Here is a 16583-nt window from a genome sequence, read left to right as displayed (position 1 = left end):
ACCCATCAGGCCATCAAGCACCGCCATCTCTACGAATCTATCCTTTCCTCTAAATCTCTTTGCTTCTCTTGGAAATTTTATGAGCAACCTTTCAGATTCCCATGGATCGGTGTACCATTGAAAGAGGAAATGGCGAAATTCTGCATTAATCAATCTTTAAACCCCGATTACACCATTCAGACAGATCGAAATTCTTCTCTCATTTAATTTCCTTATTTTTTCCGCCTGCCTACTTCCATAATGTTCCATTTCTCCATGAACTCTCAAACCCTAATCCCTAAACTCCAATTACCATGCCAGCCTCAAACAAAATCCGATAACCATGGAAGCCTCGAACAAAATTTGATTTTCGAAAGGGAATGAGGAGAGAGAGAGAGAGAAAGAGCTGGGGTGAGGCCAGCACTGCCAGAACCGAAGATAGAGAAGGTGAAGGAGAGGTGAACAAGTCAGGAGAGAGAATAGGTTAAAGAATAAAAAAGATACTGAGCTTTGGATTAAAATGAAATACTTGTCAAGCATCCAGCAGCGTGCTTGACCTGGAGTCGGATAGAACCGGGGAAGATATAGGGCCACAGGTGGGGGAATTTTCAATGGTCAACTACCATTTTCTGGATCGATTTTTTATACCAATCAACAGCTCTAACCCCCCACAGATTATTAGAGCATTTACCATCGTTTGGCAGAATCGCTTTCTCTTGTGTCCAAGCAGGCTGTTTTTAGTGCTGCACAATTAATGTGCTGTGGACCAATGTGCTGTGAATGGTCCAGATCTAAATTGGTGGTCGAGAATCACCCATTCCATTTTTTATTTTTTTTGGCTCGACAACCAGAATTCATCCACACCATTGCTTTCAATACACCTTCGTTCAAGTAAATCTGGGCCACGGTTCCATAGGATGATATGGACATGAGGTAATCGATGAATACAAGGAGCACTACAAATTAGACGCTCTACTACAGAGATCCGGGTAGCCAAGGTGGGGGGTTCGTTGGCTAGATGACAAGGGCAATTTTTTAATTGTGTACGTTTTACCAAAATCAAAGACATTATCATCAAAATGCATAAAAAGTTTTACCGTAAGCCAGCAGCATTCTCCCATGACCTGACGCGAACGGCCATCCAGAACCATCCATAGCTACAGAAGTCACTGCTGCAAGGAAAGGTTGCTGCACTTTAACGATAACAATAAGAAGTTACTGAATATGATTTCTAGATCTAATTTACATGTTCAGGAACAAAAATGAACTGAAAGAGCAACGGTCATTCTGTTTCTTTCTCCTCGCACATCACTGTGACTTTAGGTTTGCATATTTTGATTGGCCTTTAGCATTGAAGGGCCTTAACGGGCCCATCTGACACTTCGTCACCAACACCATAGGCCCTGCAAAACAACAGAAGCCTTGAAGGGTAAGTGGCATAAAAGAAAAGGCTACAGACGTTTTGTGATCTTCTGATTGGTACCTGTGGGTTATCCTGGTTAAATCTTGCCACCCTGAAAAGAAATAGAACAAAAACGCATAAGCTTCAAAAAAAGGGCCTCAATCAAAAGCAACTTTTTTGCTGTCAACTTGTTCCCTCAAAACCCCACCTCTCTCGAATGCAGACATATAGAATAATAAAGCACAATTTCAAGTCATTCAAGCAATCATGCTTCCTCACAATCCCCTTTCTTGCGCTGCAAAATTGGAGATTACTAAGTATCCAGGTTGATCTCTTTGTTAGCCATGGCCAAGAAAATAAGCATTATGACTGTTTCTAGTCAACAATAAGCGACCAAAATAATTTTGACCGGGCAGTTAAAACATAAGTTGGTCAAGAGCCTCTACTTTATAGGTTACATGCCCACTGATTTTGAACACCAAGGCCTACTGAGAAATATGCCCTACCCCATAGTATATGAAATACTGCCTAGGAGAAAAACATCATCAGAACCACAAAAAGCTGAGTATAGTGCAACCATCCAAATTGACCACCAAAATTATTGCCTGCATCCCTACAAAAGCCCATGTAGCCGATCCCATTTAGTTGGTTGTTTATCCCTACTAATGTCACGACCCCAGTTTTCACAGGCTTAGTGGGGCCCACATCATGTACATTCCACTAGGGCACGTGACAGCTCCTCTTCATTAACACCTCTTTATAATCAATAAAAAAAAAATGCTAGAAAAAACATATTTTTCCCGGCAAAAGAATATATATCTGCACAGTCCAGTTATACAAACATCAAACGTAACGAAAGGAATATGAGATTACATCTTCAACTTTAAAGGCATTGACAGGTGGCAACACCTTGCCTTTATCATGAATTTGAGTACCTATTAACACTTACAATAATGAGCTTTGCGGCCCAGTAAGCAATAAAGGACAACCATGTAAATAAGTCAGGCAGTTCATTATGCATCAATTTTCACATCAAAATCATATAACATCATACATTCCAAACTTTCCTTTCTTTATCATTTTCCTGTTCTTTTTTCCTTTTTCATTAAACTAGACCTAAGCGCTACCTGTAGAGAGAGCACCATCAGTCTAAACCACACAAGTGGCATCAATCTCAACCACAAAAGTGGCATCAGTCTAAACCACACAAGTGGCATCAGTCTCAACCACACAAGTGGCATCAGTCTCTTGGCTCAAGGCCAAGTGTTCTCTACAGGAGGCCATCATCGGTCTAGTATATCTTTCCACTTTTTAGTCTCGCTTCATGCCCTCCCATTCGGGTACATAAGTACCAGGACTTACAGAAGCCATTACATTTTATTCCTTTCTTTATTTCTTTTATTTCCTTTCTTTTCTTTTCACTTTTCAGTCTTGCTTCATGCCCTTCCATTTGGGTACATAAGTACCACGACTTACAGAAGCCTTTAACATTTTATTCTTTTACTCTTTCTTATATTCAATTCCAGTATTGCATTACCATGCTTTGCCCATTTCAATATACATTTTTCATTTCAATCATCATTCAGTCTCATCTGAACACAATTCATGCAATTTAATCATTTAAATATGAGAGCATGACAATTCCATATCTGATAAGCATATTCATCGTTTCGAATTCATAATTAACAGTTCAAGAATACTATTAGCATTCCAAGTCAAGCAGTTCAGTCAAATCATTAAGCTGTCATCCAATCCCATGCATTCCATTCCGTTTACAAAACAATACATCATGCATTTTCATAAATTGCACAAGTGAATCAATAACATCAATTCTTTATTAGCATGTGAACGCTACCTGCCTCTTAAATGGAATCACCTACTTATAAGTTATAACATACATGGGTGGTCAATATCACTTACTTGATTATGTTCCATGCGTGTGGGTCTTGGCCCAAGTTCCGTTAAAATCAGCTCTCCCTGCATCCCGAACAATTAACGGCTATTTCAAATACGCAGGAGCCAACAGAAAAATTTCCCTTTTTATATTATTTTCTCTCTCCTCCTTTCTTTGTCTTTCTTTTCTCTCTCCGCTCTTGTCTTTTTCCTCACATTTCTCTCTCCTCTTTCTTTCCTCTCTCCTCCCCACGGTATTCCTTTCTCTCCTCTCTTGTCTTTTCTTCTCTCTTTCTACTTTTTCTCCACTCCTCTCTCCTCTCCTCTCCACTCCTCTCTCTTTTCTCCTATTCTTCTTCTATCTCTTTCTTTCATATTCTACAACTCCTCTTTCTCTTTCTTTTCTACGTTCTTCCCCTTCTCTCTCTTCTCCTCTCTTCTATTCCTCTTCTCTCTCCTCCTTAATTCCTTTGCAACTTCTGTATTTCACCTCTATTTCGTCTCTCACCTCTCCTTTCTACTCCTTTTACTCTTCGTCCTCCTCTTTCCTCTTTCTCCTCCTTACTTCTTCTCTCTCTTCTCTTTCCTCTACACTGTTCTCTTCTCCTCTCCTTTCTTCTCTCTCTCTGTATTATTATTTTTTTTTCTCACTTCTCCCTTTCCACTTCTCCTCTGCTCCTCTAATGGCTTCCACTCCCTCTCTATCTCTTGTCTTTCTCCACTTACTCCTGCATCCATCCACCTTCTCTGTCTCTCTCCTCACCTCTTAACTCTTCTGCAACATTTTCTTCACTCCACTTTCCTCTTCTCCTTTACTCCTTCCCTGTCACTTTCTCTCTTAACTCCCTTATTAAAATCACAAGGTCGGTGGGAAAGTGGGAGGTGTCACCTCCTCCCTCTTTCCCTCCTCCACTCACCTCCATTGCCTTTTTCATACGGGTACACCTCACCACTCATTTCTCACATTTTACAAAATAATATATATCTATATATATATATATATATATAATATATCTAATAATATATTACATATATGATCTATCTATATCTACTTACCTAATGGGCTTCTTTATGGGCTTGTGGGCCCGCTCTACTAATTACATAGGGCCCACTTTGGGGTGTGAATATTCATACCTCCGAGTTCAAAAATTTATGCTGATCATTTCCTCATTTTCAGTTCAGTCTAATCCCACTGTTGTGGGACCCACAAGCGATGTTTGACCTCGACCACAATGGCACATTCACCACAATAATAAAATAATAATAGAAAAAGATGCGGGGCATTACAACTAAAGCCTATATAAGAAGACAGACACCGAGGTGGAAATAATGCTTCTGTACCTTATGTGGTGGTGTTCCAGGCCTCAACATGTTGCCAAATCCTCCTTTCCCTTTCTTATCAGAAGGCTTAAGGATCTGAAAGGAGCATGTTAGTGAATCATCCACACTCATCATTGCACCAGCATTGTCAAACTCACCACAATAGTTTGGAGCTGAGAAAATGGTCACCAGTTGTCGTTTTGCAAAGAACTCGTAACCATCTTCCACAACCTGAGGGAAAATAATGCTGCTCAGATGAAAATAATCTCTCTCACACTGAAAATATAAGCACAAGAATAAACAGCGGTGTGCAATATATGACCAATGTACTTCATTCATACTGATATAGTTGACACGTCTTTTATTAACCATACAACACAATCCATGACTATAAATACTTGCTGAAAACACCTATAAGGCATTCTACTACTACTACAAATAATAATAATAAAGGGCAAAATCAACTTGATTAACTTGCTTCCACTGGCAAACATGACTCTGATAGTGTTAATTTCATTATCATTTAAGGATCAGGTGGCCTACAGTTAAGGATATCAAACTTTCTCAAGAATAACTATTTATCAAAAGTTTGAATTCATCTCAAATATTGAAAGTGTTCCCTTTTTGTAATGAACTACCCGGTTAGTGAAAAAACAACCTGAATGATTCCATCTGTCTTCCAAAAAGAAACTGTTCCTTTTGAAAAAGGGCAAACCTAGTGCTAAAGGGTTCTGCACAAGCAGAGCCCCACGGCCCCTGGCAGGCTGGGGGTTGTTACAATTTTCCTACGCAGTCTTGCCCCAACAATTTTTGTTCGAAGGCTGTTTCGATGCCTTACCTCGGGGCTACAACTGTGGTCCACCAACCGTTCCTTTTTTATATATCATAAATAAAGAGCTTTATGCTTCGAACTGAATATTATATGTATCTTAAGCATTTCTGTACATTTCTCAACCATTTCCAATTGCATCTCATATCACCATGTTATAATGATGTCTCTAAACCACCACTTTGATACATTACTTGATCCCGATACTTAAAACTCGCCCTGAGAGAACCTCTAGGTTGGAAGCCTATGGAAAATAATCTTCACCATTGCAGAGCGTATTTTTGGCAGACATGACGGTAACAGATAAACCTCATGCGTTGCTTTGGCATCACAGTTCGTAGTTCATCTTCACTGTAACCATCTGATGAATTTCTTTGGAACCAATGAAGTGATAGTGACTATTCCAGTGATCTGGATACATACAAGGTTGGTGTAAATTTTGATGCCAAGCTCAGCCATGTGACTCACTAGCAAGATTTGAAGTATTGGATTCAAGGCCGGTTTAGGCTGGCCTCGAAACCGAGATGATGGCAAAACTTCAGCCATCTGGCGGAAACAAAGTATTTTCTGCAGTAAATTTTGACAGCTTTTGACATCATTAGCCTAAAATCTGAGTGGTCTGGTCAATCTACTTAAACCTGTTTTGGATTGCTTCTGCTTTTCGAGAGTGATACTTCCTTGTAAAAGACTACAGGCCTCCCATCACCGTGTAAAGAACACACACTCTCTCACTCCCCTTTCGAGTCCCCCATGACAATCTCTGTCATTCAAGAATATAAGAACCACCGAATTTTCAGGGTGGCAGATGGAGGTTGATGGCTGAAGTAGGTCGAGAATAAGTAAGACTTGACAACCAGCATCGAAGCCATCGAACCTTGGGGTTGAAGTAGGGAAAGATCCTTCGGTAGATATCCATGCCGACAGCTCTATGCTCAAGCCATGTCCAAGAACCATTGTCGAAACCATTGAGACTTCGGCAAATATTGTCAAAATAATGGAATAAACATTTAAAAAGGATGCTGTTTCAACGAACTCAGATCGATATGGTGCATCTTAGTCAAAATTTTGACCGATATGGATCAAGACATGGTATTAATTTTTTGGCCGGCATGTTTCATCTCATTTTTCACACAGGCTGAGATGTTGGCAGAATTCCGCTCAGTTTTGACCAAATTTTCTTCCATGCTCACTAGTCACTACAACAGCAAAAGTCAACCTCATACCAACTTCATGGGGTCGGCTACATGATTCCAAACAAAACAAGGAAGGAAAACCAGCAGTCTAAACAGAAAATGGGGGACGAAGTGATGTAAACCAAATTCTCGGGTTTGAGTAATAGGATTATTGCCCTCGAATTGGGTTCAGTCCAGAATCTCTATGAACCAGCAGTCTTATAGGAGATTTCTTCGAGAAATTAACTAACAGTACCCTAGAAGGGTTTGACTAGGCTTAGAACCAAAGGAAATTGGCTTTTTGAGGCTAGTAACCTTGCTGTAACTTGGGTTTCAGGTCTGGCAGTAAGCTTAGGTTTAAGATTCAAGGGCTTCAGGGCTTGGGATGAAAGTAACTAAGGCTCAGCAGGGGTTATATTGGAATTCCAGAATGGGAAGTGAAGTTTTGGGTTCAAAACTAAAGTTCTAGGGTTCGAATGGGGTTGGGAGAGAGCTGTTGATGCAGACTTATAAATTCAGGTTAGTTCTAGTTGATTTAGGATTGGTTTGAAGAGTCCTAATGGGTTTGGGATTCTTGGACAGGGCTAGGGTTTGGATCAAGTGTTAGTAAAGGATGGGAAGGCTACTAATCCTGAGACGGTTTAGGGTTTGGTTGAGAGGTTTTGGAGTTATGAGAGTTTCCGTGGATCTAGGGTTAGGGTTAGACTAGGGTTTGGGTCAGCCTAATAGGGCTGAAACTGGGACGGAAGCTCACTGGGGTTATGGGGATGATGTTTTTAAAGTTTGGAACAGATCTAACAGTTAGATTTTTGTAGAACTGAATTTTAAGGTCTAGGAAAAAACTCAAAATATTGCAGAAACATTCACGAAAAATAGGAAAGGGGTGATGAAGGCATGAGGGTTATGGTTTAGCGTTTGGGAGGGTTGCTAAGGGTAGGGAAGGGGCTGGGGTTGTACTTACTTGACAAAGACGAAGAACACTTGAAGGCTGCTGGAATTTTAAAGATTGATTGCTTAAATTGAACAAGAATGGCTGAACTTTGAAGAAAGAACACTCTAATCCGCCATGGCCCTCCCATTGATTTTACTCATATACTCTCATGGAGTAATTTATAAATACACCAATGTTATAATGTGAAATTTTGTAAACATTTGAACACATTTAATATATTATTTGACTTTAAACCTTTATTTTTCATTTATATCATTTAACGGTTGTGCATTTTACGTTCTATAGTTTGCATGTTCACTACTTCAGCTTATTGGTTTCAAAGTTAGGGTTGAGTTGGAACTCATACAAATTAGTTTTCTCACAAATCTAAGACCACCACTGTGTTTAGAAGGCCTACAATACGCTAAATACCAAATTGAACCCTAATAGCCACCAAGATGGGTATTAGAGTTGGGTCAAACTGACCAGGGATTTTAACCAAACCTCCGCCAAGATCTCATGAGATTTTAGTTTTTTGAGGGACTGGATCTCAAACCATGAGTGTCCCCTTTAAGTGTGGCCTTAGGTGAGCATATTAGCCATATAAGCCTCATATGCTGCACAGAACAATGATAAAAATGTGGGAGGACGCCTTACTTGTAAAGATAACTAGGTGATCCAAGCCATTGGAGATCTAGGCATATTTTGGGGTTCAAAATGCTGGAACTTGCACGACCTTAATATGCAGACTCAAAGGCCACCAAAACCAGAATAGAGACATAACATGCACAACCTTGTTTCTAGTAAATTTATTACCTGAGATGCATAGCATAAATCCGGAAATTTATCTACAATGATGCAATGTCTACTAAGTTAAAAGAACTACAAAACACTGAGTGATACGATTCTACGAAGTAATCAAACATATCTGAAGTCAATAAAAGCATAAGATAAAATGATCCTCATGTGCAGCGACTCACAAGATAAAAAAAAAAATACTAAAAGATCACTTGGAAGGATGAATTAATTCAAAATTCAATAACTAACTATAATGTGCTTTAAAATAAGGAAATGCACGTCAGCTTGCATTTATCAAACAAGTGAATCCAATTTTTCAAAGCAGCTAAACATAGTTGAATTGGAGCTCCAAAATGCTCTACAGTATTAGAGACTGATTCCAAATAACTTGCCTGGTGAGCTCGGCAGATCAGATCAAGGTCATGCTTATCAAGGAACTCAGCAACCTTGTCAGGCCCAAATGTATAAGAAACACCTCTGTCATTCTCACCCCAGCCTTGAAGATCTTTATCTGGATCAGCCCAGAGGAGATCACAGAGAAGGCCCTGATCTGGAACATCAACTGGTCGAGCAATATTACGAATTTGATCTAAATTTTTCAAGTCAGGAGACAAACCACCATGCATGCATAGGATCTTCTCATCAATAAGAGCAGCCACTGGCAAGCAATTAAAGCAGTCTGTAAATGTTTTCCAGAGACGGACATTAAACCTCCTTTTGCACTCATCATAGAAGCCATATATACGGTTGATGGAAGCACATTCATGGTTGCCTCTAAGAAGAAAAAAGTTCTCTGGGTATTTGATCTTGAAAGCAAGGAGGAGACAAATGGTCTCAATGCTCTGCCTACCACGGTCAACATAGTCACCCAAGAACAAATAGTTTGCCTCAGGTGGGAACCCACCATACTCAAAAAGCCGTAGGAGATCAGAATATTGTCCATGAATATCTCCTAAGACGATAGACATAAGCAATAAAGGTTTAGATGGAATGGCCAAAATGAAAGAAACCGTACACCTGTAAGAAATTTGATTTCCCAATTGAATTCTTTTACAGTAAAAAGAAGAGCAGTTCCACATGATTCACAAGTCACAACGACAGTATATTTTCTAATTCTTTATATTTATTGACAGAATTTTTTTAGGGGTGTATGTCATAGATTGGAAAACCAGGTGTTGACTTAGGCAAGTCATCCGAGTTGAGCCAAAAAAGGGCAACACCTGGTCAAGTCTCGTAGACTCGCCAGGTATAAAAAACACCAGCCTGAGTCTGGGTAATATCCAAGTTGTGACCAACTTGGTGCTTTACTGAGTCAAGTGGAAGTCACCCCAGTCTAGTAAGTATTTGACACTACCACAACACAAAAGACTCGACAATTTTCAACTCTGCACAAAAACAAGAAGAATAGCCTTTGAATCACAGAAAACCAATCAGAGCAGTTGATATCAAAGTGGATTATACCTAACGCTGGATCCAAACATGCCCTTGATGGTTTCTAAAAACTAACAACACGACAACAACCATTACTTGTTGCAAAAGACTAAGGGAAGGAGCAGATGTAAAAAGATTACTAATCATTAGAAGGCGGCAAAAGGAGAAGGGTGAAGGGGAAGAAGAAATTAAGAAAAATGGACTCTGTTGCCATTATTGTACCTTCCAAAATTTTAGGGAAGCACCAACAATGACAGCCAATTTGACTGAAACCGATCCCAGTCTGTAATCCAGATCTGCTTTCCCTATTTCCCATCCATTAATTTCTATTTAATAATGTTCCTATTCTATCCATTTATCCATCACCAAGACAGCAGCACACATGGAATTTTGATGCAAGAGCTCTTATAAGACCAAAAGAATAAGGAAGCATCAGTTTGATGGATGCTCTATCTCTCGAAGAAAAATAGTGATGACATTCCTAGGCATGACACTCTCCCAGCCATTTGCACGATGAAAGCATTGGCACTACCTCTCCTAACATTGCACAACGCAAGCACCGGCGTGACCTCCCCTTCTTTGCACAGAAACCCAAGACAATTTGAACAATTGATAGTGTTAGGGGAAATGATTTAAATCAACGCCAAGGGCAACTGACAAATGAGCAAAACTTAAAAACAAAAAGAAAAAGAAAAAGAAAGAGAGAGACAGAGAAACAAAGAGAGAGAGGATACCAATATATTGTTAACAGATTACTAGTGTATTAATACTAAAATACTAATACACTATAATATATATTTCACTAGTATTATCAATTATTAGGCTTCAGGGTAAGAGATTTCTACCTAGACCTCTATATCCTATAAATACCTCGATCAAAAGAGGAAAGACAATACCCATCATACCATTTGGGGATGTCAATTAGGCTGTTCCAGGGCCCACTTCATCCCACTCAAAGTTTAGTATGAGATTGCTTCCCCCCCCCCCACCCACTTCTCTCTTTTGAAGTGCATTTATCAGCTCTCACACTGGCAAATGAAAGAAAGTGTGCATCGACAGACCCCAAGTTTAAGTGAATCAAGAGAAATAGGAATAACTTTAAGTGATGTCTTGGTTGATATAGAGGGTCAGAAGACTCAGAACAGGGTGGAAATTGAATTAAATAAGGTTGCATGGTGGAGAAGATGCTATTTCAGTTTGAGAGTTTTTGGACGTTTTTTTTTTTTGAGAGAATAAAAACTATATTATTGGGAAGGACAATTATATAGTTTAGTTAGGTCTACTATATTCCAAGCATTCTTAAGAGCTATTAAGGATCTATATGCTAAGGAAGTGAACCATAATTGTAGAGCAGGGTTCTGAAAAACACTGATGTCTATATGGTTTATACAAGAAGCTAGGTTTGCCAAAATAAAGTTTTTGGACGGTTGTTTATGAACTTATGAGAATTCCTAATTTTCAAATCAAGAATTAGGAAGGTTAGGGTTGCCCAATGGCATGAAAATTAGAAGGTATGTAAGTAACGATATAGAGGTATGATCCTCCAAGTTTGATTGGACTTGGATGGTTAATTGGAAGATATGGAGTGTCCTGTTTTGGGGAGGTTTTTAGAATTTAGAGAGAGCGAAAATCCAAGTTTTCAAGGCGTTGTCTAGGTGTCCTGACCCTTCTTTGAGTTAAGGTGTCCTGGTATCGCCTTGTGACCTTGCTTGGTCACTTAGGTTTTCATTGCGCTCTATCACCTAGCCTCACCTTGTCACCTTGACAACTATGGCAACAATCCAAGGGGGGAAAAAGGTGAGAAGAACGGTGATGGCATGTAGGCCTCAAGCTTACCTTGACAGAGGGACTTTTAGTTGATTGTGGAGTAGCTGGAGGGGAGATTTGAAGGCTAAATCCTCAGACACAGCAGGAACTTGAGTATTACTCACCAAAAACCCTAACAGGAACCACCTTGGATGTCACCCACCAAGAACCCTAGCCCCTTAGATGCTAGTCACCAAAGAATCAGTCCAACCTATTCAGATCAGACAACTGTTGAAGAGAAAACAAAGCATAGCTGAAGCAAATCTCAATATTCAACCTGTATTCTTCCTAGTTGATGACTCTGTTTATATATAGCTTTACATATGAAGCCCTACTAGAATTAGGACTAGAAAACTGACTACAACTACGACCAAAATTTTGGGACAGAAGTAGGAATTCTAACTGAAATAGAAGTTAAACACCCAAACTTAAATAGGAAATAATTCCTAATAGTTAATTAAAAATATGAAAAAGACCTATCAAACCTCAAATTGGACCATATATTAAAACAATTGAATCATGGTTCAGTTAAATACAGAAAATGGCTGAAATAAATTTATGCCCATACTCCATATATGCAATGGCACCTTAGGTTACATTAGGTTGCCCATACGATGAAGGCTCAACCTATACACATATCAACCCTGATTGTTTCCTAACAAAAAAAGGCCTCATTGCTGCTGGATTTGATGCCAGCATTCATTCTTTTATTTTCTTCGTATCCATCTTTTTGTTTCTTTTCAGGTTGGCTGCTACCTACACATGATTGGAACCCTTGTCTAATGTCCATCCATCTACCATTTAATTAATTATTAAAACCATCCCACAGCCCAACAAGAAGGAACTCTTCACCATCACAGCCCAGTTTTCCCATCAACCACCCTACCTACCCAAAACCTGCAACAAAAACTCCTACCATTCAGTCCAGGATTTAATCAAACTATAAGGAAATCATTTCTGCAACAGCCCTCCTTTCCAATCCAAAACCAACCCCCTCCAAGCCATTTCGACTTTAATCTCTAAATTTTCTCAATAATCCTAAAATCTAGGGATTCCTAACTAAACATCAGAACATGTACCAAAGGGATTGAACATCTTCCACCCCACCCCACCCCCACAACAACAACCAAAAAAAATAAAATAAAAAAATAAACCAGTTCCCCACCCCCACCCCCCACCCCCTATTGCCAAACCCCTTTTCTTGTGCAGGTGTATTAACAAAGATCCTGACTTGACCTTCGATCTGGCCGACGCTACATCAGATAGACTACCATTTTCCCATACTGGAAGCACAACATGGATTTTTGTTAACACAAAACCAAGACAAGGATGACTTAGGAACAAATAACCCACAAAGAGAAAAATAGAATTAAGGACAAAAATTATTAACTCAAGACCTTTCACAATTACGAAAGTGGAATGGTTCAAATTGTAGGATTCAATCAACTCTCAAATTAGCAGCAAGATCTGATCAATTGGGTCACCAACAGCATACACTCAGCAGTTGAGTGGTGGAAGATTCACAACAGCCTTCCAAGTTTCTTCACAGCAGCAGATGCTGGTCTTGAGAACAGGTAGAGTTCACACAAAAGAATAGAAGAAAAAGGAAAATAGAAAAGTAAAGAATAAAGGTAGTTCAGCTCTCTCAGCTAGGTTCCTCAACCCTAGGTATTTAGCTCTCAACAGCAAAGTCCTTGCCCTTCTTATCACTCAAGGAAGAGACAAAAAAATAATGCAAAGCAAAGCTTCATTATTCAATTTCATAAATTATGGACTGAGAACAGCCTAATTCATATTTATAGAGTGCTAATACTTGCTCTTCAAGTTACATAGAATACCAAAAGTTTAGAATCTAAGCTTTACCAAAAATAGAAATTTAGGAAACAACTAAAATAGAATCTAAATAAAATGCACTAAGGTCTTCAGTCTTCCAAAGCGGCAGATGCAAGTGAGACTCATCAAATCTCCTAATGATATTCTTAATAAGATCCAAAGAAATGACTATGATATTGTTCATGTGAACAGTGTTTTGGCCTCTTTTTAGCCCTTCTCAAATACTTGGTACACCTGTTTGGCTTGGTCCAGTTGGTGTGATAGAAATCATGTTGATGCATGTCATGTTCTTCATCAATTGTTATCTAGTATTTACAAATTTCCAAATACTCATTTGAAAGTTCAACCAACAAAACATCTGCATCTTTTAATTTATTTATTTCTTTGGGGAAAGCCAAATTCATCAATAGGAAGAGCTGGTACAAACAATGACATCTAGTTTATAGATAAGGCAAAAGCCAAGGATCGGTAAGAGGACAAACAGTCGACAAACTAAGTGACGGGACGAAAACATCAGCATCAATGCAAGAGGGAAAATAAACGCACAGGGAGAGGTTTAGAGATCTAACCAAAATGGCAATCTTTATGCATTCAATTTAGCTGACACACTACACCTTAATGACTGACAGAAAGCATACTGTTCGATAAATGTTTGACAATAGAAACTGCCTCCTGACCAAAGCATACCTGTTAGTAGATATTCCACATTAAAAAATCCATATCCTCCACCAATGATGAATTCAAATAGTTCCACTTCCAAGTTCTAAGAATCCAGAGACCGGATTGCATTTAGGCACACCCATGACCACATATAATGACAGTTGCTCATTATTGTTGCATGGACTAATTAACTGGATTTGCATTTGTGTGCATACTATATCCTGACACAGCATAGGATCCAAAAACGTTTCTGCCTTTCACCATTTTGTTTTGTCCTTTTTCTTTCACATAGAGAGAAATTTGTCCTTTTGACATTAATTCTTGTGAGGTAGCAAAGATAACTAGTTTACATTCATATACACCAATTTCTTTTGTAGCTACAAACAATGCAGTCCATAGAACGTCATACTGCTTAAGAACCCAAAAATATTGCTAAAAGATCGTTCTTAGATGAGACTGAGTTCCTTTCCCAACCCCCCCCCCTCCCTCTCAATTACTTGTTTTAACCTTATTTCCTTTCCACTTCCATTCACTGATTCAGATGACTTGAGCTTGGAAACCATCAAATTATGAGTAAGTGATGCAAAGCCCTGAGACAATCGCACTAAATACTTAAATTAACACAAAGTAACGCAGTGTGCGCAAGGTTGTGCTCTTTTATACAACCAACACCTCTAACTTGACCAAAGTTCACAAACTAAAATTCTGTACTACATGCAGCCTCATAAGCAGGAAAGACTGGTAGAATTCAGAACACAAGATCATAACCAATAACAATAAAAAAATACTGACAACAAGAACAACGAAGCTCGAGAGAATGCTTGGACATTTGAAATATGAAATGAATTGGAGGAACGTAGGGTAAAGCTTAAGCAACTAGACAAAAACGATGGTTTCAGTTTCGTTTGTTTTTACCGCATATCTTAATTGGAGCCTCAAGCTCAAGGAGATTAGGCTGACTGATGAAGATTTCCTTCGAAGTGACGCAGAGCTGACGGATTTCGGCCTCCGTGAGTTGAGCCTGCTTTGGCGTCCGACCGTTCTTAGCATCAAGGAGCCTCCGTATGATATCGTCCAACAAGCTCTCATCCATAGGCATCTTTATAAATATATCGGACAAAAAATAATCCAAGAAGTGAGTGATGATAAAACCCTAGCCGCAGCTTCTGCTGCTTCTTTCTCTTCTACTCTTCCTTTATCTCAAATCAAACAAGTTTCCCAGAAGGGGAAAATACGTTTACAATATCTCAGGAATCGATGCTAAGAAGACAGGTTTTACAAAAGCGAGAAAATCCAGAGAGACTATTAACAACGGCATTAAAGTAGATTGATGAAAAGTTTCTCTCATCTCCACCTATTCCTCCGGCCAAAAGTAACGGATCTTGTCGAATTTAACGACTGGATACGTGTGTTGTTCACGAGATTCCGGCAATGAGTTTCGGTAATGGCTCTCTGTAACTCTTCGTTGTCGATAATAATGATGAAAAAAATCAAGAACAGTGCCTTCCCGCCCTCGCTGTCTCTTGTTCTGAACCGAAAAGAAAAGATATGAATCGAATTTGATAACGAGGGTGAAAGCGCATTCGGGAGTTTTTGTGAACCCTATCTTTCGAAAGTCTTCTCGCCACACGTGTCTTGTTTGAAGTCAACTTGAGTTCACAAGCGTGGCTGACGTGTACTCCAAATATCAAACCGGCCAAATCACAGACCGAAATATGGGCTATGGCTTGCTGCGTTTTTTTTTTTTTTTTTTTTTTTTGGGTCGCATTCATGGCTTGCTGAGTCCACTCAGATCTCCAAAGCAGTTTTAAATGGACCCAACAGGACTCCTGGGCCTCAATCCAGCTGGGCTTATCTATGGGTTATCTACTTCGGTGACAAGTGGAATCTTTGATTCCTTTGACAAAATGAACGGCTTTTGTCGAGAAGTCTAGATCCTCTATCAGTCAGGGCAAACGCACGTGCTTTTATTACATTTCTCTAATGTACAATAAGAGTATAGTCAATGAACCAAATCTCACTGGGTTCGCCTGGTTCGCCATCCGGTAAAATCTCGGCGAGATCTCGCCGACGCCGTAAGAGAAAGCCAGGCGAACCAGCGAAATGTCGGCGAGATTTCGCCGACGCCATAGCAGCAAGCCAATTGCAGCCTTGTAGGTAAGAGGTAATACTTGTCCTCAATTTCTTTCTCTTTCTCTCTTTCTTTCTTCTTCTTCTTCTCCTTCAACTTCAGCTTGATCTCGATACAGATCAACCGGAGCCGCCAGGTCTCGAGTTCTCGCAGTTCGGCGCCGGGTGCTTCTGGGGAGTGGAGCTCGCATTTCAATGCGTTGAAGGGGTGGCGAAGACGAAGATATACACAAATCATACTTTAAAGCCGAATGAGAGGACTCGTGATCATGAGGCTTCTTTCACCAACCATGCCAAGATCGTCAGGGTAGCACCGCCTCTGCTACTTCTGTTTCTTTCTCTTTCTCTCTTTCTCTCTTTCTTCTTCTTCTCCTTCAACAAACGGAATAGCAGCGGCAA

General features: G+C 39.6%; 1 protein-coding gene across 3 annotated transcripts; it reads right to left on the bottom strand.

Moving 5' to 3' along the window:
• Nucleotides 1-1311: 1311 nt before the first annotated feature.
• TOPP7 (Calcineurin-like metallo-phosphoesterase superfamily protein) lies at nt 1312-15662 on the bottom strand. 3 transcript variants are annotated; one of them, XR_016171202.1, is made up of 6 exons: nt 14970-15662; nt 8717-9276; nt 4616-4825; nt 1590-1676; nt 1463-1493; nt 1312-1382 (listed from the first exon to the last, which is right to left on the bottom strand). XR_016171202.1 is itself a non-coding variant. In XM_089142188.1 (5 exons), exons 1-4 carry the CDS (start codon nt 15151-15153, stop codon nt 1479-1481), a joined length of 969 nt encoding a protein of 322 aa, XP_088998314.1. In that variant the 5' UTR covers nt 15154-15661; the 3' UTR covers nt 1312-1382; nt 1463-1478. The 3 variants fall into 3 exon arrangements, 2 of the variants coding, with proteins under 2 accessions (XP_088998314.1, XP_088998315.1); XM_089142188.1 differs by lacking the exon at nt 1590-1676 and having other exon boundaries at nt 14970-15661; XM_089142189.1 differs by lacking the exons at nt 1312-1382; nt 1463-1493; nt 1590-1676 and having other exon boundaries at nt 4612-4690; nt 4753-4825.
• Between the last annotated feature and the right edge of the window lie 921 nt (nt 15663-16583).

Source organism: Hakea prostrata, chromosome 1, assembly GCF_041222555.1.
Source record: "Hakea prostrata isolate BN-2017 chromosome 1, UWA_Hpros_2, whole genome shotgun sequence".
Lineage (NCBI taxonomy): Eukaryota > Viridiplantae > Streptophyta > Magnoliopsida > Proteales > Proteaceae > Hakea > Hakea prostrata.
The sequence above is the reverse complement of the archived record's forward strand: the minus strand, read 5'-3'. Positions and strand labels throughout refer to the sequence as shown.

Bases quoted from the DNA above. Each gene is read 5' to 3' on its own strand.
- TOPP7 (XM_089142188.1), bottom strand. From the start codon at position 15,153: ATGCCTATGGATGAGAGCTTGTTGGACGATATCATACGGAGGCTCCTT. The intron at 9,277-14,969 runs GTAAAAACAAAC...CTATCGTCTTAG, and splicing joins GGCTCCAATTAAGATATGCG to GAGATATTCATGGACAATAT. The intron at 4,826-8,716 runs GCAAGTTATTTG...ATTTTCCCTCAG, and splicing joins TGATCTGCCGAGCTCACCAG to GTTGTGGAAGATGGTTACGA.